This window comes from Sinocyclocheilus anshuiensis, unplaced genomic scaffold (assembly GCF_001515605.1).
Source record: "Sinocyclocheilus anshuiensis isolate Anshui unplaced genomic scaffold, SAMN03320099.WGS_v1.1 scaffold70, whole genome shotgun sequence".
Taxonomy (NCBI): Eukaryota; Metazoa; Chordata; class Actinopteri; order Cypriniformes; family Cyprinidae; genus Sinocyclocheilus; species Sinocyclocheilus anshuiensis.
Window position 1 is genome coordinate 408,652 of NW_015542377.1, and position 24,555 is coordinate 433,206.

General features: G+C 37.8%; 1 protein-coding gene across 3 annotated transcripts in view; it reads right to left on the reverse strand.

Annotated features, from left to right (window-relative positions):
• Positions 1 to 24,555, reverse strand: part of LOC107692357 (PEX5-related protein-like) — a 99,202-nt gene that overhangs the window by 3,756 nt on the left and 70,891 nt on the right. For 2 of the 3 annotated variants that reach the window (XM_016491352.1, XM_016491349.1), the window contains 11 exons: positions 20,676 to 20,870; positions 20,246 to 20,366; positions 20,041 to 20,134; positions 19,796 to 19,825; positions 16,542 to 16,637; positions 7,107 to 7,223; positions 6,642 to 6,785; positions 5,567 to 5,637; positions 2,519 to 2,725; positions 1,170 to 1,335; positions 453 to 610 (listed from right to left, as the gene is read on the reverse strand). In XM_016491352.1, coding sequence (XP_016346838.1) covers positions 453 to 610; positions 1,170 to 1,335; positions 2,519 to 2,725; positions 5,567 to 5,637; positions 6,642 to 6,785; positions 7,107 to 7,223; positions 16,542 to 16,637; positions 19,796 to 19,825; positions 20,041 to 20,134; positions 20,246 to 20,366; positions 20,676 to 20,870 — 1,399 coding nt within the window. The remainder of the gene's footprint in view (positions 1 to 452; positions 611 to 1,169; positions 1,336 to 2,518; positions 2,726 to 5,566; positions 5,638 to 6,641; positions 6,786 to 7,106; positions 7,224 to 16,541; positions 16,638 to 19,795; positions 19,826 to 20,040; positions 20,135 to 20,245; positions 20,367 to 20,675; positions 20,871 to 24,555) is intronic. The other variant, XM_016491350.1, reaches the window with a different exon arrangement.

The window sequence follows — 24,555 nt, forward strand, 5'->3', positions numbered from 1 at the left end:
TATCTATCTATCTATCTATCTATCTATCTATCTATCTATCTATCTATCTAAAGGCTTGTACATACTGTAACTTTCAAACTTCAGGCTCATACAGTATTTTCGTAATTAAATCGTAATTAATTTAATAGTATTTTTAAAAGGGAGTTTTTAATTTTATTTTGAAGATTCAAATTCTGAGTGTGGGCCAAGGGTAAAATAATCTACATATAAACACATTTGAGAAGTAGCACAACTCATTTTGAAGCCATTTAATGTGACCCTCATAACAAACAAAACCAACCCCTGGGACACAAAAAAGCAGTAGTTGAAGAAACACCCATAAATCAAGGAATAAATGTTTCCTTATTATGTTGCATTTCTTCCGATAGAACCTCAGGATCAAAGAATTTAAACAAGAAGTTGGGGGATATATTTTACATAATTTTCAGGTCAAGCCCAACTCTGTCACAAACCTGTGAGCACCCATGTTAATGCAGCTGATGCCGAGGTTGTAACGTGAGCGGATGAAGCCGGGCTGCAGCTCCAGGGCTCTGGTATAGGCCTCCACAGCCTCCTCGCTGCGATCTCCATTAGCCAGCGTCGCCCCCAGCCGATTCCACAGCAGGTAGTCCTGTACACACCAACGGCACAGTGTCATGGATCAAAATAATTAATGCTCTATGCTTGAAAGATTATGGAGTTACATGCAACTGATTTTTAATTCCATTAAGATATGATCTGCTCTCTTTCTTTTAGGGATAAAATATGACCTTTAAGTACAGTGACACTGCATAAAGCAGAGGTACAAAGAAGTTGCCTAGTTCTTAATGTCACAAGAGCCTGGTATCAGAGTTTCACTTCTACATTGCCATTATCTTTCATCGTATTCACGCTCTGAGCCCCCCAGCAGGCAAGCAGACATTACCAAGTCAAGCAGATGGGGAGGATTTCGATTGAGTGTAAATGCAGTCTACACAAGGGGACAGAATTTGGCTTAGCAAGCATCAATCGTCGACAAGGTGACCCACAGGGTTCTGGAGTCAGCGCTCATGAATGGTAAAGCTCCCCTCAAGTTTCAAATGAACTGTTTCAAAGATTTCTCTCTCTTTCCTTTGCCCTCTGCCTTTAGGGAGCGTATCTGTATGATTTAGCCCCAGTTTGTCAGTCGAGTACACTGAGGAATGGTTTACCTCCGGCCGCACTGACAGCGCTGCGTTGAAGGCTTCCACAGCTTTGTTGAACTCGGAGCTGAGGTTATACAACACTCCCAACCCTGTCTGCAGGTCTGGGTCGATAGTGTCCGAGTTGTGCTGGGCAGCTTCCAGGTACAGGTCCTTCACCTCAGGCAGCAGGGGGCTGGAGATAAAGACAGAGAGAGCTGAGAGGCTGAGAGAGAAGCATTGCCCTTCAGGGACGTCCCTACCAGCAACATCATCAAAATGTGTCATTTAATAGCTAAGAAAAAGAGAAAGGGGCTCTCTAGAGATTTATGTTGTTGGTACCAAAAATATTCCATTTAGTAGGAATGGGTGTTAACACGGGGTTCAGATTAGTCACATAAAAATTAAGTTGAGAAAATAATTAAAATACATGACCACCATCCTCTTCAGGCAACAGTAAAAGTTATAAGCCTCTATGTACAAATATATAGGTTTGCAGGACATAAAAAATAAGATGAAGTTTGATGTAGATTTTTTTTTATTTGTTCAATAATTTTTCAACTTGTTTGATGTTTTAGAATAAATTTCCTTTTTTTTTTTACTTAATAATAATAATAATAATAATAATAATAATAACAACTGAGTGCTAAAAGTAATTGCATCAAATCAGCATTTTAGAATGATTTCTGAAGGATCATGTAACACTGAAGCCATAAGTAATATCTGCCGAAAACTCAGCTTTGCCATCATAGAAATAAATTACATTTTAAAATATATTAAAATAGAGAAGAGTTATTTTAAATTGCAATAATATTTCACAATATTACTATATTTTTTATCAAATAAAATGCAACCTTGGTGAGCATAAGAGACTTCTTTCAAACACATCAAAAATCTTATACATACATTAAAAAACTTAATATATATATGAAAATATTTACTTGCAATTAGTTACTTTATTATTATTTAAATGATTATTAACATAAATTATATAAAAGGTGGCTGTTTGTTAGGTTTCAAATGATACAACAAACATTCAATATTAATATATATTGTTCAATATTAAGACAAAAGCATTTAGACACTTTCAAACATGAGTGGATCACTACATAAATCACACCTGTGGTCACTCTGCTAGAGAACCTGTTTGAACATGAAGGAAACCTTTTGCATCCACTAAAAATGACCTATTGGTTAAAAGGAACTGCAAAAATGGCCAAAACGTAAAGTCAATTCTGAAAGGTTAGCATAATTCATGTTCAAACCACTTGTTTGTTAATATTTTGTTTCCACAGTAATGAAATTCATACATTTTTTAACTTGAATATCAAAGCTGCTGTATATTCCAGGCATGGCACTGCATTCATCTGTAATCATACCAGCCTGTTATGGAGGGGAAGGAGGGTCTCCGTGAACCAGGTGAGCTCTGCAGGTGCGTGCGGCTCTTCAGAAGATACTTGTATTTGGGGTTGTGCCTTATCCAGCTCAGCAGTGCCTCAGCCGCTTCCTGCCTCATGCCCGTGTTGGTCAGGCTCACTGCCAGGGCCATGAGGGCCTGGAGGTTGTTGGGGTGGAGCTCCAGACACCTGCACACACATACAACAGGGAAGCATCTAAAGAACCGCTGCTTTTGATGGACACTAATTAGCTGTCTGCCATCATAATGAGAGGCAGATGCTTCCTGATTAGTGCTGGTTTTAATTCATGGGTGAATACTTGTGTCATCTCATGTGTCTGCAAATAAATATATTTCAGAAAACTAAAATAAACCATTTGCCCAGTTTCTGATGGAAGTCGCGTTCCCTGTTTAACAAGCGTAAGAAAACACATGGCAAGGGTGACATCTGGATATTGTTTATTACCGCACATTGGCTACACTTGCGCATCAAAAAATAAAAATGGAAATGTAACAATGCCAATTAAAAGCCTTTTACTAGGTTGACTTTATGACAGTCAGTAAACACATTTTCTCTTGTTGTCCATTAAAACAAAAGCAGTGCGCACTGCTAATGATTTATCTGCTTCATCCATCAGAAATTTCAGTTCTAAATTGATTTGATCTAATCAGATTTTGGTAAAAGTATACTCACCCCCTCCCAACCCTCCTGCCTAAATAAGATGCCAGCTGTGTCCCAATTCACATGCTTACACTATGTACTAAAAATTTTACTTCAATATTGCTTATAGGTAAGTTTTGTGGAACACACTGCTATAGACAAATTCCATTCCACATTTAAAGTTTTGCATCCTAACTTTACTATGTGTTGAACCGTTTTAATGTAGTTCTACTCTATTTCTACTCAATTAGTTCTAATCTTGCACAGCAACTGTGTGGTCCAACCACAGATGATACACCATTTTAAAATGACATCTTAAATTATGTTAGATAATATCAGAGAGACAGACATTATAAAAGCACTCTAATCAAAAGTGATGCGGATACATGGTACCAAAACACAGCTTTTCGAGTGTCACTGGTGATTAACACACATAGATTGGAGTTTTTTCACCCTGGTCGCTCAGAGGAACATTGTATGAGATTATGGCTGGCTGTTCTATCCAAAATGAATATAATCTCCCAAAGGCCTCTGTGCTTATGAAATGCAATTTTAATTGGATCACCGGGTTATTAGAGTAGCTCTTTATCTCGAGCAGGAGAGGGCACAGCAGAGAGCTTTGTCTCATTTGGTGTCACAGATAAGTAACCACATGGAGATGTCCGATTCAAGGCCTTCTTTAGGTCTGAATGAGGATTCAAGGAATATTTGGATTTGTAATAAACAAACCCATCATTAAGACGTTTTTAACTTATGACTTCAAACCATTGCTTCTGGGTAAAATGTGAGTCCTCTATCCATAATATTGCTTTCACCAGTGAAAAAGACATCTCGTCTGAATCAGGAGAGAAATATGCACAGATAAAGCATTGTTTATAAGCAAAAACAGTCCAAAACAGTTCTAAACAAATATATGTTATTGGATTTTGACATTTCCACTGGAGGAAGCGTTATTTTTGCATTTTGGCCAGAAGTGACAATTTAAAGGTAAAACGCCTTAATGATGGGTTTGTTTCTTACAAACACACAGCTTTTCACTTCACAAGACATTAATTGATGGACTGGAATTGTGTGGATCACTTGTGGATTATTGTGATGGTTTTATCAGCTGTTTGGACCCTCATTCTGACGGCACCCATTCACTGCAGAGGATCCATTGGTGAGCAAATGATGTAATGCTAAATTTCTCCAACTCTGTTCTGATGAAGAAACAAACTCATCTATATCTTGGAGTACAAATTTTCATTTTTGGGTGAATTACTCCTTTAACCTTAATCTTGACTTGACATTTATGGTGAGTATTTTAGGTTTATATCGGTACAATCAGCAACGATAAATGCAGTACTAGTACAAAACTCTGATCTGATGAAGAAACAAACTCATCTATATCTTGGAGTACAAATTTTCATTTTTGGGTGAATTACTCCTTTAACCTTAATCTTGACTTGACATTTATGGTGAGTATTTTAGGTTTATATCGGTACAATCAGCAACGATAAATGCAGTACTAGTACAAAGCAATGCATTCTAACTCCGCTTTGGCTTTATTTTTGCCATAAGCACTCAGTCGCATCCTAAGTGTGATGACTCAAACTTCATGAGCCAATCAGTTCCCTTTCAGTCAGTCACGTTCGACGTTACGTCAGTCGTGACTGACGAATTGGGATCTCGCCCGAGAGCCCAATCACCTTCGAGTGTTAACTAAACAAGCCAATGACAGTTGGCGTGCGTGTTTCGCAGCGCGGGTATAAAAGGAGAGCGCGTGCAAACGCACATCAGCTTTTCGCTTCGGAGCCGAGCCTTCTACAAGACAAATCTCCGCAAGTGTTTTGAAAAACAGCTGGCGTTGAAGCAGCGCTCGTGGATGAGTCATGTTCTCAGTGCGGGCACATGACCATCGCGATGTTGCGGTCTAAATACCTCCTCATTAAACGGGGGGGTATCCCGCTTGCCATGCCCCGCTCTAGCTCCTCCGGTTCTCGGAGGGCTACTTCGGTTCATGGTCAGGGAGACCTGAGGATCACGGTGAGAGCTTCCCACGTCTCCGCGGGCCTCTCATTCCTCTAGCATGTCGCACCACCTGGTGTCCCGGACGAGTGTGCTGGATCCTCGGACAGGGCGGGGTCCAGCATCTTGTGTCCTGAGACCCCGGCCTGGATATGTGCCCAGAGTTCCCACCACGCCTTTTAGGGATTAGGTGGTGAACTTGCAAGTGCTGCCCCGGGAGGACGCAGACCCAGCCATCGCTCTGCTCTGTCCCGTTCGCGCTCTGCGCATTCCCTCCTTCAGGGAACGAGGGTTACACAAGTCATCGAGACGTTCTGTGTGAACCATCATTTGCATATGATTCATGCAGGGATAATTCCTTACCTCTGGAGGGAGACAATTGCTGCCTGCTCATTCTCACTCTCTGCTTGCGTGGTTCCCAGCACCAGCCAAGCCTGAAAAGAAAATAGGTATTGAACAATGAGCATTGGGGTTATCACCTTGACTCTGGCAAGTGCAGGAGCTACAGTGCTAACCTGGGGGAAATTATTCATTTTCAAAGGCCTGTGGCTCAGACATAGAACACAATGTTAGTGAGGAACTGAATGGATTTGTGTTGCCATTTCTTGAAGATGATGAAACATTGGATGTACTAATATCGCCAGACAAATATTTGAAGTTTGGGATATTGGTTTAAGTATAATTTATTATGTGACTGAATATTTGTGCCACGATTCCTCAAGGAATCATTTGTGGGGTTATGAACACTGAGTAAGACGAAGATAAGCTTATTAGAAGATAAGCTTGTTAACTTTGTATAGGAGGAAACTGCATTTCAAAACTCCTGTGACAAGACCACAGCTTGTGAATACAACGGAAAATGTATTAATGAGCCTTATTAATAGAACATCTTAACATGGTTGGCTGAGTCTGTGCTCTTAATTTATAATGTACAATGAGCATAGCATACTTACTGTATGATATTTAAGAAGCAAAATCTCCCCGAAATGCCATTTGCTTTGTAATATTATCTGTTAACATTGAGCTTTTATGGAGACACAATCATTTAGAGGTGGGGTAATTCCAGGAGAAGAGGGATAATCCTCTCTGGGATGTAACTGAACTGTTACATCATTAAATCGTCTGAAAAAAAAAGGGAACCCTACTCAGTTACAGGAGTGTTAATGGTTTGCCATCAGTCACTGTCAAGTACAATGTCTAATACAGAACTCTCACTGAAAATTTGTGAGAACATGGAAACCCCTTCCTTGGCTAATCATGCTATGATCTGTAAAATGTTCAGTGTGGGCAAGAACGTACCTACTGCTTATCACTGTATAGGAAAGGTGTGATTGTAGTTTGATTGGCAGAACATGTAGCTTTCTGTTTTCAAGCTGTGCAGACGTTGATTTGATGAAAGTACCTGGCTTACTGTCGTTTTATAAGCCCACTCACTCACCTCTGAATCCTGAGGGTCCTGCAGCACAGCTGCTTCCAGAAGAAGCACGGCGTTAGGCAGCTCTCCCTCTCTGGACTTGCGTAATCCCTCCTCAAATGCATTTGGCCAGTCTTTGAAAGGGTTATCTGTGTGGAAGTAGTATCCCTGAGGAAGAAATAATGGACATAACAAAGTAGTGGAAAATTCATGAAGATTTTGTACACTGTAAAATGTAAATAACTAACTAAATAAATAAATACATAAAAATAAGTCAAGGGTTTACATATTGAATAATAATAATAATAATAAATTAGTAATGATAAAAAATGAATAATAATATTTATGAATAATAATAATGCATTAGTAATTATAAAAATTATAATTAATAATAATATTTAAATAATAATTAATAATTATTATTATTATCAATATTATTATAATTCTAAATATTTTTTTAAATAATTAGTTAGAATTTTTTTCCTTTACCTTTTCATAAGGAGACACATTAGAGGGAATCTGTGGTCTGTCATTATCTGTTAGCCAGTTCCTGCGAGCGAGCTCTTCCCACTCTGCCTGCATCTTATCCCAAAACTCTGTGTCTGACTGAAAGGGATTTGATAAATGAGACAGGAAAAATAGCTATGCTGTAAAATAAATTTCATTCACTTTCACACTGTTACAGTTTTAGTTTGCTAGTTTCAGTTTGGCTGTTTTTGTTCTTTTTTTCCACAGTGTCCAGAAGAGCACTTCATGGCAGAAAATGTGTTTTCTGCCTCCGCAACATCAAGTTCTGGGTAAATCTTAGTCTTTAGTCGAGTCTCTGCAGGTGCACCACTCTTATGAATGCCTCAAATCTGTATCAACATGCCTCTGAACTCTGTGTGCTCTGCAATCTGAATAATGAATCACTGTGCTTGAATATTGATGGCAAGAGGAGACTTACACAGCCACGCAAGCAATCATTCAGCTCTCAGTCATCTAGGACATATTGGAAATCTCATTTAACGGTTTGATTAATCAAAGAAATTACTTGCATAGCATTAGTCAGCGAACTGAGTGCACTGAAACACTTTGATTTGATGCAGAAGGACAAAATGGTTGAAAATTATTTTGAAATGTTAATAATGCTATAATGTACACTCTTAAAAATAAAGGTGCTTCACGATGCCATAGAAGAACCTTTTTGTCTAAATGGTTCCATAAAGAACCTTTAACATCTGAAGAACCTTTCTGTTTCACAAAAGGTTCTTTGGGGTCAAAGAAGGTTCTTCAGATTATAAAAAGGTAAGAAAGAGATGGTTCTTTAAAGAACCTTTGACTGAATGGTTCTTTGTGGAACCAAAAATGGTTCTTCTATGGCATCGCTTGAAGAACCTTTTGAAGCACCTTTATATTTAAGAGTGTATGTGTCTTTACTCAAAAACCTGTTACTCAAATCCTCACACATCACTGTCATGTGTTGTAAAATCAGAACTGGCAGGAGCATTTGTTGAAGTCACCTACCAATCGATACAGGTCACGAGTCCCAGTATCTTCATTATGGCTCATATTTACTTGAAAAGCACTGTTGTAAGAAACAACAGCTGCTTTTCAAAAGCCTTTATGGCATGATTCCCTCAGAGATTGTATTTACGATGAGGGTTTTCAAAGAATGTTGTGTGACTGGAAGTTGATGAGATGTTATTTTGTTCAATGACACAGCTTTTGTTGAGGAGATAAATGGCCCTCCGTGTTTTATGATGGGCAACAGCTTCACTAATGGTGCTTTTCCACTGCATGGTATGGCACGGTAAGGCTCACTTTTGGGGGGTTTTCCACTGGGTACAGTACCTGGTACTTTTTTTAGTACCACCTCGGTTGAGGTTCCAGGTTTTTAATTTTTAATTTATTTTTTTTTTTATTAGGATTAGCAACAAGTATACAAAAATATACAAAATCACAAAACAAAAAAAACAAAACAACAAACATATGGGGCCAGGGGTAATATAAATTACATTATATAAAGTAAAGGTGCCTTGGTGGGGACTGAAGTTGTTTTTACATATTAATTGCCAGGCCAATAGCATCTGCTTGTGGAAGTTTGATAATTTAATAGGTAGTTTAGAGATATTATAATTACATACCAACAAAAAGGGGAGACCACCAACTTTGGAGAAAACATAATTGGGAATAGCATTCCAAAAGGAATCGGGACCATTCAAAAACTGCCTCAACCAATTTATCTTAAAATAGCTCAGCTTCTGACAAACCATACTGAACTTTGTTATGAAGGGATATTATTTTAGAAACGATAATCTCCTCTTCCCGTTTTTTAAGTTTAGTTAATGACTGTCAAAATTTCTAGCACATTTGCCAACTTCGTGTTTAAGAAGCTCCCAGTTCAGACCATATTTATTTTCTTTTTTTGCTTTGAGCCAGTAGTATTTAATCAAAAATGAAATTTTATTCTTTAATTGGTCATATGTAAGCAAAGAGGAGTTAAGCTTCCAATAAGATGCTCTAGAACCTGAGGAAATATTGACTGAGGAAAGAGGGGATTGAAGAAGAATGGCCCTATGATCAGTTAGAGGGGAGGGAAGAATGCTAATAGCAGCATTAAAGTTCTTGACACACTGAGATACAAGCCAGTAGTCAATACTAGACTGTCTTGAACAACTTTTGTTACTCCAAGTATAAGACTTAATATTTGGAAAAGTTTCCCTCCAAATATCGATGACATTAAATTTGTCCATGAATAATTTCAGTTTAGAGTTAACAGAAGTGGCCTGTCTGGTAGTCTATCCATCTGGTTATCGGGCACAATATTAAAGTCTCCCCCAATAAAAACTAGGGCATCTGGGTATGTGTTAAGCCACAACAGAGTTTTCTCTTCTATCACTTCAAACAGCAAGTCATTCTCATGGGTGACATTATAACCATATATATTAATCAGTATTACTACAATATTATTTAAACAGATTACCAACAGCAGAAAATGTCCCTTCTGGTCGCAAAAGTGGTGTAAAACGTCTCCAACAAAGCAGTTTTTCAAAATCATAACTCCAGCTGAATGTTGTGAGCCGTGAGCCAACCAAATGTCATTGTTCCACTGATTTTTCCAAAAAGCAAAATCACTAGGAATGGAGTGGGACTCCTGAAAAAAACAAAAATCAGTCTTGAACGATTTTGCATACAAGAACATGTCTCTTAATGTCTCTAAGACCCCTGGCATTGAGTGAAATAACAGAAATAGACATAGAATAAGAACCCTTAACTATGAACAGAAAATAATAAAGCTTACCGAAGCTTACTGGTTGAAAACGCAAAGGTAGCTGACAAAAAGGCCATGTCAAAAAAATTTACAGCCAACCACAGTGTTCTTCACAAAATAAAATAGCTCATTGAACCTCACTTGAAAGTATGAACAGTTCATGGAGGGTTAATTTCAGAACCTTCAATGAAAGCAAGGTAACCAACAAAGTAAGCTCTTTTCCCCTCCTTACGTGCCTTTTCCACAGCCGGCCATAGTAAAAGCCTCCTTTCTCGGTCGAAAGCAGTAAGGTCCTCAGTAAACTGAAGATCGTTCGCACGCAGAAACTCGGATGATTTCGCCGCTCTCCACACCCCATCTCTCGCCACCCGGGAGGAAAACTGAATAATGACGGCTCGCGGCCTTGAGGTATTCAAAGGCCTCTTCCCAATGCGATGAACAGTGTCAATCTTATCCGGTAGAATTTTGCTTCCCTCTGGAAAAGTGGCAACACAAATACGAATGGATTCAGCTCTGATATCTTCACCTTCTTTTTCCGGCACTCCTTGCAGGCATAAATTCCAGCGACGTGAGTAACGCTCTAAGTCTGCAATCCTTGTCTCACAGAACTCCATCTTCTTTTACCTTCCCCTTAACGTCATTAAGATCGGCACAGATATAGTCAACAGTTTTCTTTAGTCCTTCAATTTTCAGAGCATTATCACCCACCATTTTCTCCAGGGCATCCGATCAGTTATTTATTAGCTGAGAGAGTGGAAATCACGGAATCATCCTCTGCTCTGCCTTTCTTTGAAGACGGCTTACCCGGGCTCTCAGGAAACGGCGTAGATAAAAGTTTATCCCCGGGAGAAGCATAGCTGTGGACATCCACAATACTAGATACACGAGAAGCACGCGGTGTCTCTCCTCCTTTCCTTTTATCTGCTGCTGATTTCATTTTCAAAGTTTTGAGAGGTAACTTCACAGTAAAATAAATGTAGATTCTAATACGTGTAGCACGATTATATATAGCGTAGTTTAGCTGTTAAAAGCAGATTTGTCAGCGGAGCACTATATAAGTAGACTTAGCAGGACGCCATCTTGGATCCCCCCTCGGTTGAGGTTCCAGGTGAACCGTACCGTTACCAAAACGTGACGTGTAAACTCTGCTGATCACGGATTGGCTGGAGAGAATCGTCACTACATGCGTCACTGAACTTGCGACACAAACACAACAGAACCGCTAGATTTAAATCAGCACAGCCAGCGAAGGATCGAATGCAACTGTTTTGAACAAGCGCACCTTTTTTAACAACCAAAAAGTGGCTGTTTCGTTGTCTGTTGAGGAAGTACAGACGTTCCTCTCGTTGATAGCAGAGGAGCGGATCCAGCGAGAGCTTGATGGGGCGACGCGGAATGAAAAAGTTTTTCAGGAGTCGCGGCGCAACTATAACGACATGTGAATAATCCCGCGCACTCTAAAGTGGTACTAAACTGCAGTGGAAACGCGAGCTGAGTCGTACCACGCAGTGGAAAAGTGCCATAAGTGGCCAATTACAGTCATTGGATGACCCACCCCCTCTTTCCCCCCAACAGCTCAGCACAGAGAGAGTCCAACTAGTCAAAGGTCAAAGTTGAAGACTCATTATCTCTCATCCAGAGAAAGACTGCTTGACTGAACTTTTTAATAGCCAGAACATTTGCGTTAAGGACATCCTTCACAGCGCACATCTTCACTGAACACATCAAAGGCATTTTCCTGAATCCAGCTTGTTTTTTCTTTTTCTAAATCACAGAGTCATCTTTTCCTTAACTTTAGCAACATTACGTTTGTTAAAAAAGATTTTCGCTCACTCTCAAGTTGTTTCAACTTACTTTTCTCTGTAGAACAGGAAAAGGTGAATTTTTGAAGATTATCCCGGACACTTTTTTTCAATATAAAGAATGTAAATGAGGACTGGGGCTGTCAAACTCCAAAAATGACAACAAAGCACCAAAAAAGCAAAAAGCTGTTGTTATTGAAAACTAAAACTATTCAAATAATTTTTGTTAATTGAAACAAAATAAAATATAAATATTACATGAAGAATTTAGAAACATTAAAAGTGAAAACTGAAACTAAAATAAATACATTTAAGTACTAAAATGACTAAAACTGAACTGAAATGAATTGAAGCTATATAGAAATGTAAAAACAAAAACATGACAAGTGTATAACAAAATGACAATATAAAAAATTTTTATTCAAATGAAAACCAAAAATAAAAGCTCATATAAAAAATATTAATAAAAACGTCAATAGTATATAATAATAATAATGATACTAAAATAACACTGCACAAAAGAAGCCCATACAATTTTCACAATATTTTCCAAGACTTCTAAGCTTGATAGATTTGTTTAAGGAACATTAAGTCTCAACATTTAAGTTGTTCTTCACTGAAAATCATGAATAGTTATTCATAAAAGTAATAGTGAGGTCTGATTCACGAACTGTTCTTTTGAATCAGATTTTTTCAAATAATTGGTTTTTATCTGGTTCAAAGCCAGTCCCTCACCAATCTTAAAAACATTTTGAAAGCTCCAGTCACAATTCAATGTAACTGCATGAAAAAGAGCGAACAAGTTAAAAATTCTCCTTTGTGTTCCACAGAGAAAATACAATTTGAATTTTTGAACGAACGATTTCTTTAGCAACTTTGGTCACCTATTTTGTGCAAAGCACCTGGAGTCCTATTTCTAAAAAATACCTGCTTCGTTGAAATATATGTCAGAAACGCTGAAAAATATCTATGACGAAAAACAACTGTCTAAGGGGCTCAGAAAAAGCATTCCTGAGCACCCCTGACATTTTCTGTCATTCAAGAATGGCATCTTTCCTTTAGAGTTCTTTTACCTCAACTGCATTGTTCGTCCCTTGAGAGATTGTGAGATACAGCTCTATAAGCGCAATACAGGCTGAATGTTGTCAGGAGCTCAGCAGGCCGTGGCAGAGTCCTTAACAGGTACACTGAGGGCTCCAAAGGGGGTCAGTGCTCAGTCTTCCTCATTTTCAAACAAGAGACACATGATCAAGGCCATGCTGTTCCACTGGGGTGAGAAAGTCTTCTAATTGGTCTTTGTTTCTAAAATAGAATGCCCTTTGGTTCACAAGTCTCAGACCTCTATTTCTATTTGGACGGTGCACAAAAGCCTAGCAGCTAAACAGTATTGGGACATGCTTTACACTGGAAAAAAATTACTTAATTAGTATTTTTGTGTTATTTTTTACTAAAAATATTTAAACATTTAAAACAAGATACATTTACATTAGAAGCAAAACTGCATAATATATATATATATATATATATATATATATAGAGAAAATAATATATCTTGAATTAAGTTTATTCTTTAAAAAATATTGGCACAGTTTTTTTTCTTGTTTTAGCCATACATCTAACAGGTAAAGTGTGAATGCTCATCAAATACAATTGTTAGATGATAAAATAATAACTTTACACATTCATACAGTACATAAGAGATGAGAGACTGCTGTCTGAAAAAAAGAAGAAGGTGATGGAGGCAAATAATTATTTGAACTCAAAGACTAACTCTTTAATAAAGGAGCAAGTGAATATATTTAATCTCATAATTACCAACTAAAAGAGACCAAGGTTCAGCTCATAATTAGAATGATAAAGACCCCTAAGACATACGTGACAAACAATTAATAAGCTAGAGCATGACAGTCATACATACAAGTCTACAAATTCCAGTGAGGCTTCTACCTTTCGAACAAAAACTTCTGACAGTTTATAATTTATAAGTCAATAAATCACATGTACATATTAATATTATTAATTATATGAATGTAATTCATATTTACAAATGAATACTCATCATATTTACTTAACTAAATACTGTTTACAAGACAAGAAAGATCACATAATCATGACAGAAAGATCACGTAACTGTATTACTGTACTTCTCCTTCAGTAGCTGTAACATTTTTCTCCCAAAAGCAGGAACTTTATGTCCGGGAGTTTGGTTTGTTGAGCATATAAAAAAAAAAGAATTGACAAGCTGTCAAGTCCTGCTGTTAAAACCGATCCCTGTAATTTTGCATCATCTGAAACATCTCCTACATGGAAAGGATCAGAAGATGGCTTTTGAGTAGCCAGACATGGGCTATTGTAAATCTAAAGCCCATATGGTTAATCATTTTGTTTGTGTGCTATAAAATAAATGCTATTATTGTTTTGAAGTGAGAAGTCTCAATTGCCCAAGGTTTCTTGTAGGCACATGGTGTTTATACATCATTACATTTGCAATTTATGAAATATGCAGTTATTTACAGCATAAATCCTTACATTTAACACAACTTTCTGTTATATTTGGCCCTGACCAGCACAGAGACAGCCAAAAGCCTGCGTTCACCTCTCGCTGTCTGCATGTTTCTAAATAGAGCAGCATAATTTCAGTTGTATTCTGTTTCCTGCATCCCAACATCCTCCCCTAAGACTGCAGGGCGGAAAATGTATTCCATCTATCTTGCATCTTTATTCACTGCTCAGTAAGCAGCCCAACCCATTCCCCATTTCAATTCATTTTAGACTCCAAGGCATTTCTTCATTCAGGACATCAGCAAATGAAAATGATTGGAAACTGGCCTCACTGTCCCAGAAAGTAGCTTTCTGGATAATTTAGGACTCTGTTCAGCTTATAATCATATTAAATATATGCAGTTACTTATAGGGGGCTGGAGGCAGAAGGGCAGCTCTCAGCGTGCAGGCCAATGTTCCTGTAATGATCGAAACTCAAGGATGGTGCTATCGATCAACCCTCCATTTGTTCCAATTGCAGCCTTGAGAATCACTACTTAATGCACACTAAGTCCCGCCCCTCTCAACCCCCTTTCAAACTGAATACTGTCTCAGTCCTACAGCTGTAATGGGCGCTGTCTTGAGGGCTACAAATAGGCAGCATAACCAGTGATCCTGTGCACAGCACAAATTCTGCATTGAGTGGTTCTTCGTACTGTAAATACTGCTCTCACTTTTAGATATGCCCTTCCTCTTTCTCCTCCATTATTCATCTGTTCTTACAGATCCCCCATGCTTTTGCCCTTAGCACTCTACCTCTGTAACACATGTAATACAATAGCTGGCTTCTTACAAGTGCAACAGCAGACACTCATCAGAACAACATAAACTATTAAGCAGTGAGAACTCTTAACACAATACTAAGTAGACTTATCACATTGTGATGAAACGCGTCATTTTTATTTGTAGGTTTTGGTTACTATTTTGTGCATTTAAGACTGAAAAAAAAATATATATAATAATAATAAAAAATAGAAAATTTTTTAAAGACTCAAAAAGTCTAAAAGGCTAAAAAAAGACTCAAAAAGATGTTCAAAAAGGCAAAACATTTATTTAGGCGTTATATCAAAAAATTGCTTTTTGCTTGAATGAGAGATATTGTGTCTAGATGCTTTTTTCCCCCTGAGTGACAGGCCTTAGAGTAATTTCTTCCAATGCATCAGCGGTTGTGATCACTGAAGCAGAGGAACTGATGTTGGATAGCAGGGTCTCCAGCTGAATTAGCCTATATCTAGTTTCTGTAAGCACAATACCTTCTCCTCTGCCACCTGATGCTGCACGACTGGCCTATTTTCTTCTCTCATTGAGAAATGGAAAGTTATAATATGGTTCAACTTATTCCGTGAGCAACGGTGATGACATTATAATCAATCAATTATTGAGGGAGGCTAATTAGCATCACACTGTACTCGTGACAGCAGGCAGTTTCCAACTTGTCCAATGCCACAAAGGTGAGGCCTTATTAAAATATGAACTTTAACAGAGGACACACCTAGTTAGTTTCTTCAAGTTGATTTTTGAAAATTATTAACTATTTTTTTGTCCATCTCAGTTTATGGGGATAGTTCACCCAAACTGAAAATTCTGTCATCATTTACCATTTACTCACCCTCATGTTGTTGCAAAAAACTATAGTTTCTTTCTTCTGTGGAATGTAAAAGAAGATATTTTGAAATATGTTGGTAATCAAACCATTTTGATAACCTATGACTTCCATTTTAAAGACCAAACAAATAAAAACAAAAACAAAGTTTTATGTTCCAAAGAAAAAAAGAAAGTCATGCAGGGTTGGAAAGACATGAAGGTGAGTATATGATTACAAAATTTTGATTGTTGTTCAGAAACATATACAAGTAAGCCATTTTAATTAACTGGATAATGCATCTGGCTAATATTAGTATAGTGCCATATCAGCTCCAGTTCACACAGTTTTAGCATATTTAAATTTATTTCTTATAATTCTGCAACTTTTCCCAAAATGAAACAGAAAAAGTGGAAAATGTCTGTAGATTTCATTTGGGTCTGTTAAGTTGAAAAGAAAAGGCAAATGTTATTTGCATCAAATGAAAATAGTGGTAGATACTGTTTACACAAGTATAAATATCAACAAATAGTGGCAGCTGCTATTTAAGTGTAAATTAAACTAATATGCTATTTATACTAAAGAAATGTCTGAGTAACGCTGGGTGGAGTTAATCAGAAAAAAAAAGCCTGTCAATGAAGTTGGCTTTTTGCACTCTGTGTAAATACACTGCCCATTAATACCCATTAACTACGAGACAGTGTTTTTGATGCTCACAGATATTTTAAAGGAGACTTTTGGCTTACCTCCACTGCTGCCTTAGCTCTCTCAAACTCTTCCTCCAGAGACTGGTTTCTGGACAGTAGTGTGCTGCCCCACCTTTGGTCCTTGCTCAAACGGCCCTATCAGACACATGCACACAGAGCAGGAGTCAGAGAGAATGTGGTCAGCCATCTCTCCGTCACTCTGACAGGAGAAAAGGCCCTGCCCTTGCCAACCCCTGATGCCAGAGGCAAGAAGAAATGCCAGCATTAGCAGCACAGTGTCTTCTTGTTTTCTTTCCTTCCCTCTCTTTCTTTCTCACTTTCACTCTCTTTCGAGGTTCTGCCATCCACACCTAATGTTCTTACATTCAAAATGGCTCAGGACTGGCTTGTCATGCACAGCGCGCTACCCTCACACATTTTTCTCAGTATGCAAAATCTGAAAATAGCATGGCAGGAGACCTTTGCGCAGCATGAATCGTCAAATATGCACCATTTTTTAACACTGTACACCTGAAGACATGCTTCACATGCGGCAAAGCCATTCATTTTGACTACACTGCTGTGTGTGTAAACCACACAGCAACAGAAAACAAGCTTACTGCAAAATAAAACAGTAAGATCTCAAGGGTTTTATTTTCTCAGAGTCAGAGGCTTCGTCTGGATAGGTTTCAAATTTAGAGGGTGACATATGGCCATAACAAACAATAGGAGCCTTTTGTTTACATTTGCTGATGGCCAAGGACGCTATAAACTACCATACTATTTTTGTTAAAGGAATAGTTCATCCAAAAATTTTAATTTGCTGAAAATGTACTCACCATCAAGCCATCCAAGATGTAGAGGAGTTTGTTTCCTGATAGGAATAGATTTGGAGAAATTTAGCATTACATCTCTTGCTCACCAATGGGTCCTCTGCAGTGAATGGGTGCCGTCAGAATAAGAGTTTAAACTGCTAATCACAATAATCCACAAGTAATCCACACAACTCTAGTTCATCAATTAATGTCTTTTAAAGTGAAAAGCTGTGTGTTTGTGATAAACAAGTTTATCAAGACGTTTTTAGCTTCAAACTGCTGCGCCCAGCTAAAATACCTCTATAATGATCTTGCTTTATTCAGTGAAAAAGTTGTCTTATCCGAATTAGGAGAGAAATAAATACACAAGCAAAATCAGTCCAAAATAGTAAACAAATAGGTAGGTGGTTTTTGATGTGAGTGGACAACAGGGGATGGACTTTTTCATTGGAGGAAGCATTAATATAGATTATGGACTGTTATTTTGCCAGAAGCGAAGGTTTAAAGTTAAAATGCCTTAATGATGCATATGTTTATTACAAACATGCAGCTTTTCACTTCACAAGATGCTAATTGATATGGGGTCCTGCTGATTACTTGTGGATTATTGTGACGCTTTTATCAGCAGTCTGAACTCTCATTCTAATGGCATCTATTCACTGCAGAGGATCCATTGGTGAGCAAGTGACGTAGTGCTAAATTTCACCAAATCTGTTTTGGTGAGGAAACAAACATCTATATCCTGGATAGCTAAATTGGTTCAATGGTAGGGAAATTCCTTGTTACAAAAGTAATGTACTGGCCAGGGGGCATAATTAATTGTGCTATACTTTTTAATTGTGTTTTTAAAAAAATGTATCACACTAAATTAACATGTAAAACGGACGGCCATAGTTGCATTTTCACTGATAATAATGTCATGTTTTTGGTGCTCCTTAAATTTTAAAGTTGCTTGTCATTTTAATGAATAATGTAATCATAGAGTTACCCTTTATAATTCACCCTCTGTATGTAGCTTTGTATCTTGTTCTTAGGCCATTCTAAATGTTAAGTGCTGAGCTATCAAAGGAAAACTTCCATTTTCCCAATTCAATTCTTAGCATAACAAAGCCTTCAAGGCAGACTGAATCAAAGCAATAGGATGAAGTATTTGCCACCTGCCTCATTGGATATTAATCAATTACCAAGGTTACCAAATTAAACAGATTTCATACAGGAGGCTATAATGGAAGCCTCAAAAAGGACAATTGGTCTTGCTTCATTGTGCTGGCGCAGCTCTGTATAATTACATTTAATGTGCCCTGTCAGACCCTGTGTCAGTGCAACAATTACCTTTAACATTACACATTTAATTTCCACCACCACTCATGGCCGAAAGACAATTTGAGCTCAATGTTTTTAGAACCATGCAGCTCACATATGTGCTGATTGCTCCATCATGACTAGTCTTAGCACATGTAAGACAAATGTATCTGTACCCCATATGTAAGGTTTAGGTGTGTAAGGGTCAATGATATATAAGAGTGTCTACGATAAAGAAACATTAATCATTATTTTTTAATTAAATTTCAATGGGAAAAGTATTTTTGAACAAACATTATGAATTCTTAATGAATAAATACTCTACCATTCAAAAAGTTGGGATCAGTAAGATTTTTTTTTAATTAATACTTTTATTCAGCAAGGATGCATTAACTAGATCAAAACTGACAGAAAAGACTTCGACATTTTTACAAAAAAGTCTTTGATACATTCATAAAAACATTGATAATAACAAGAAATGTTTCTTGAGCAGCAAGTTAGCATATTAGAATGAGGGATCATGTGATACTGAAGACTGAAATAATGGCTGCTGAAAATGTTGCTTTGCCATCACAGAAATAAATTACATTTTATAATCAGAAATCAGTTATTTTAATTGCAATAATATTTCAAAATATTACTGTTTTTATTGTATTTTTGATCAAATAAATGTAGCCTTGGTGAGCATATGAGACAAAAAATTTAAATCATATCGCCACTAAACTTTTGAACGGTAGTGTTTTGATACATTTTTGGGGAGTCACAAGCTGACTATAAACCTGATGAGCAAATCAAAGATGTTAGAGGCACCCACTGTTGGACAATCTATCTGGGGTAATTTAATTTATGCTTTTCCAATAGCAACCTTGGGTTTACATTGGGTTTACATTGACCAGTGGCTGGTCAATAATTAATTTGATAACTATCTAATCATGATAGACAGCAATACAACAGACCTGCATGCTTCACTGAGGGTAGAAGCGTGTAACATTTGTACCCTGTAGCACCACAATAAATGTGAAAATCCTTGCAAACTGTGACCTGCCGTGAGGACGTCACTTCAGTTCATTAGCTGCCACGAAGTATCGCCAAAATGCTTGGTCTTTTTTGTATTGAATTTGGTGGTGATGCTGTTGCCATGGTGCAAATGCATAGACCATTCTGCAATTCATACAAAGAGTGCACAGAGTGGCTTACATGTCTTCCACTAACATATTGCCTGTTGAGCTGAAAATAAAGAATTCTAGACGTTAGCACAGAATGTTATGTATTGAGTGGCTAAAAAAAACATTCACAGTTCAAGTGGATGGATTTATAGTAATACGATAAAACTACAATGAGTGGGACAAGTGGGAAATAAGATGTGAAAGTCACTGACACATGTGCACAGATGATCATGATTCATAGAAAGAGTGATAAGTGTTGCTCGGTGTTGCACTTACTTGAGTTGCTGGCACGGCTTCCACCTCTACTTTATTATTGACCTCCAGGGAGTTCCTGGGGGTAGTGTCTAGCTGAGTCTTGCAATCCATAGACCTGGGGTTATATCATAAGAAATTGATGTGAAAAAAAAGGTATTCATATCTTTTGGATATCCAGAAAGTGTGTGTTTTCATACAATTTTTTTTTTTTAGAGCAGCGACTTACCACACAAATTCACCAGAATTTTTTGATGAACATCTTCTCTCAAATTTCCACTTTCTGCTACCATTTCGCTCTGGGTGTGGGTTGAGTTCTTCCCATTTGTCCAAAGAAGATGGAACTGCTACTGTAAACAAAATGAGGCCATGTTGTTTGACAGAGATATATTATCATACTGCATCCCAAGTAAATCACAAGCAACACCACAGTTTTAGGAATTTGCAGTATGCACATATTAAAGAGGGCAACTACATAACGTTATGTAAGTCTGTAATATTATTTTCATTGAAAAAGTACTATCCGTAATAGAACCTGTTCAGTTAATAACGTGAAAAATTCATTTTAATTTGTGTAATCGACTGATTTCCCTTTACTGATTTGCAAGATTGCTTCTCAGCATAACAGCCCTTCACTTTGTCTGTCTGACACTTAATACCTGAGTCCAATGAAATCTTTTCAGGTGTGCGGGAACAGGGTATACTCTGATCAACATCCACTTGGATCAGCTCTGTTTCATCGGCCTTCTTCCTGTACGGTGTGCCCTTAGAAGAAAGAGGGCTCTTCCTGTCTTTGCTGTGTCTTCTCTCACCAGGCTCACTCAGATCTAGCAGGTCCAGAGAGGAGGACAGTACTGGACAAAGGAAGCAAACAGAAAATAAATATCATCCACTTTTATTTGTCTTCTTGCTCCAGAAAGTTCAGTGGTTCTGAAAGTGTGGGATGCATCCTACTATCCTTACTAGCTAGACTTGGGGGGAAGTCGTGGCCTAATGGTTAGAGAGTCGGACTCGTAACCCAAAGGTTGTGGGGTCGAGTCTCGTACCAGCGTTCTCTCCCACCTTCAATACCACGACTGAGGTGCCCTTGAGCAAGGCACCGAACCCCCAACTGCTCCCCGGGCGCCGCAGCATAAATGGCTGCCCACTGCTCCGGGTGTGTGTTCACGGTGTGTGTGTGTGTTCACTGCTGTGTGTGTGCACTTTGGATGGGTTAAATGCAGAGCACAAATTCCGAGTATGGGTCACCATACTTGGCCACATGTCACGTCACTTTCTTTTTCACTTTCTAAACAAGCTAGAGCAAAAATGAAATATAAAAATTTTGGTTTCAGCAAATTGAGTGAAGGTAGGCAGCTCGTTTCACCACAGAGGAACTGAGAGGGTGAAGGTTCTGGAAATCAACATTGTGCCTCATTGTCAAGAAACACTCCCAGGTGCCATTTGCTCAATGACTGTAAATAGCGGGATAGAATATACACTTAAGGGTGCTTTCACACCTTGTTTGATTGTCTGTTCTAAAAACGAGTTTGATTGATCCCTCCTTCCCCTGTCCCAACTGGATTGTGGTCACTGTGTTTTTTGGTTTCAAACCATGGTTCGTTTATGTCAGAGTGGAGTCAATTTCTTCTGAAGGCGAACGGAAATTAGATATAAATTCTTTCTGCTTTTAACACATCAGACATGCTTGTCAGGAAAGTGAGTGAGAAAACAGAAATACACAGTTTGACAAAATTGATAAGTCATCAACAGCAGTTCACTTTGGTCATTTAGTATGACTGCATTCACTGCAGAAAAGAACTGTACCAGAGTTCGCATGAACCATAACCCAGACCACCCTTTTTAGACTTGGGTACAGTTCAAAGGTGTGCACCCGAGTTCAGAAAACAACTTGCACATTATCCAAACGAACTGAACTCTGACATCAAACAAACACAGGTGTGCACCAAAAGTGCAAGTGCAGGGGTGACCAATCCTGCTCCTGGAGGGCCGCTGTCCTGCAGAGTTCAGCTCCAACCCCAATTAAACACACCTGAACCAGTTAATCAAGGTCTTACTAGGCATACTAGAAACTTCCAGGCAGGTGTGTTGAGGCCAGTTGCAGCTAAATTCTGCAGGACACCAGCCCTCCATGACCGAGTTTGGAGACCCCTGTGCTAGTGTGAAAGCCTCCTAAGAGTACATCAACATCCTCTCATCCCTTATCCATCCCATTGTGCGTTCAACAGAATAAAACATTAACATATGTGAGATACTGTGCATAAATTGATATTAGAAATTGATTTATCGAATTAGCACATCAACCAAAAGTCCAGAGTTTAAAGAAAAAGAAAAAACATAACACATCCTGGCTTAGTTATTGCTCTAAGCACTTACCTGCGTGGTCACAGCAATAAAAGACAGCAGGCAGTTCCGACAGCTCAGGGGCCGGTGTCAAATAATCTTTGATGTTGCATGTTCCTCTCCAAGAGAACAAAGAGCGTTTGAGATAATGTATATATATATACACACACACACTTCATCAAGAACACTCTCTACAGAACACTGTGTTCTGCTGCAGAGGATGAAGTTCTGAGAAGAATGTATTCATTCAATATTCAGAGAGAATGTAGTCAGCTTTTCTGATTAGGTGAGATTAAAGCATAAAACTTTTAGATGGTTGAACCCCCCCTTTATGTTAACATTAAGAACAGACACTCCGGACATATTCTACTGCTTCTACCCCCTTCCTGCTACCTTTCTGACTTGCAGAACAGACATCTTCATAACCAGGTGGTAGACACAATGTCCATGCAGGTCAGTACTGCATATAGATGCCAACATTGAGGATGCATGATCCAAGCCTTGAGGGCTTGACAGCACACCTTCTGAAATCTGGCACAAACATCAGAGCTGAAACCAGGTTACCACCACATGCTTTTGTCTCTGCCGACCACACAAAGACCAGCCTGGACACCAAATACCTCTCAAGACTTTGAGATCTTCTAAAGCCCTATACTTTAAACCAAGCTGATAGAGTGCAATAATCTCAGACAGCAATATAATCAAGAAGTTTCACAATGATTGCCTTCACATGTACAATAAAACATTGATAACTGGGTCAGTTACATATAAGAGTGTCTACGATAAAGAAAAGGAGAAAAAAAATGTTTCAAACTCATGTGCCAAGTTCTCAGAAATGCACTCTTTGCATTCATGTTGGTTTCATATGGTTTTGAAAAACTTTTATTTATTTAATAATAAATAATAATATATTTTTTTCTTCCACCTTTACATTTTTGAATAAATTAATAGACAGGACAAAATTGAATGTAATGTTGTTGACTCAACTATCAAAAATCTCATTATAAAAATATAAAAAAAATAATAGAATAAGCTGGTAAATGTGGTACTGAAATTGGTATAATGACTAAAAATATATCTAGATTTAGGTGTTTACATGATCTTACACACTGTCGTCTTCTTCTTCTTATTATTATTATTTAAATCAATGACTTCACAGTTTGTACTCTGTTTGTAGATGCTTAAGATGTAAAAAATAAATGAAATTTTTGTGGTTTAATATACGTCTTGCTTTGAATCTTATAAGCTGTCTTAAAGAAAGAAGTATAGGAGTCCTGACGCCATGATGATTCTGTAACCAAAGCAAGTCATGATTTTTTTACTAAAATGAAAAAATGAATCAAAATCTCACTCAGGAGAATCTACCAGAGAATAATAATTGAATTTAGATGCGTTTCTTCTAAAGATTACAGCAGTTCCCATTAAAGACCTGAATATACATTTTTATAATCAGCTCCATTGCTTTTATAGACAGACACTGTTTAAAAAAAACCTGGTGTTCTTTTAATCATTCAAATTCTTCTTACATTTTAGCTAAAGAAGTTAGTCTAATTATGCATAAAAGTATACAATCATATTAATAAACATGCAAAAAATATTTAGAGTGGTACCAAAAAGAAACTATGACTTCAATGCAGTGTTAACTTGGCAATTGACTCTGGCTTCACATTTCAAGTCAGGCATACTCAACTACACATAGATCAATAACTGACGCTTTTACTATTTGTTTGACAGACTGAAAATCTTTCACACTGTGAAGTAAGTACTTTGTGACATTTTGATTGCAGAAAGTTCTGCCTGGTAATTTCTGAACCTCAATACGCATTACGCTCAAAGGCACAGTAATTAACAGACTGCTGCTTTAAGCAATCCAAAGATCCTCCGTTCATAATCTGTTGGTAAATAGAATATGCTGTTTTCCACAATCAGAAAGTAAACAAGACACTCTATAGGGAGTAGGAGTGGTTGTCTTAATTGCTTTGTGCATGGTGCAGACAAGTGAGGGTGCAAGTCAAATAAATATAGTTTTATTTGCTCAGCTTCTCAGTGTGAATTTCATGTCATTTCATTACAGCTGTCATGCAGTAAGAGGCCACATACTTCCTCATTTAGTAATGTGTCTGTCTGCTCTGCTAACCAGTGGTGAAGACATATATAATGCAGACTACACTATCATTCAAAGGTTTGGGTTGGTAA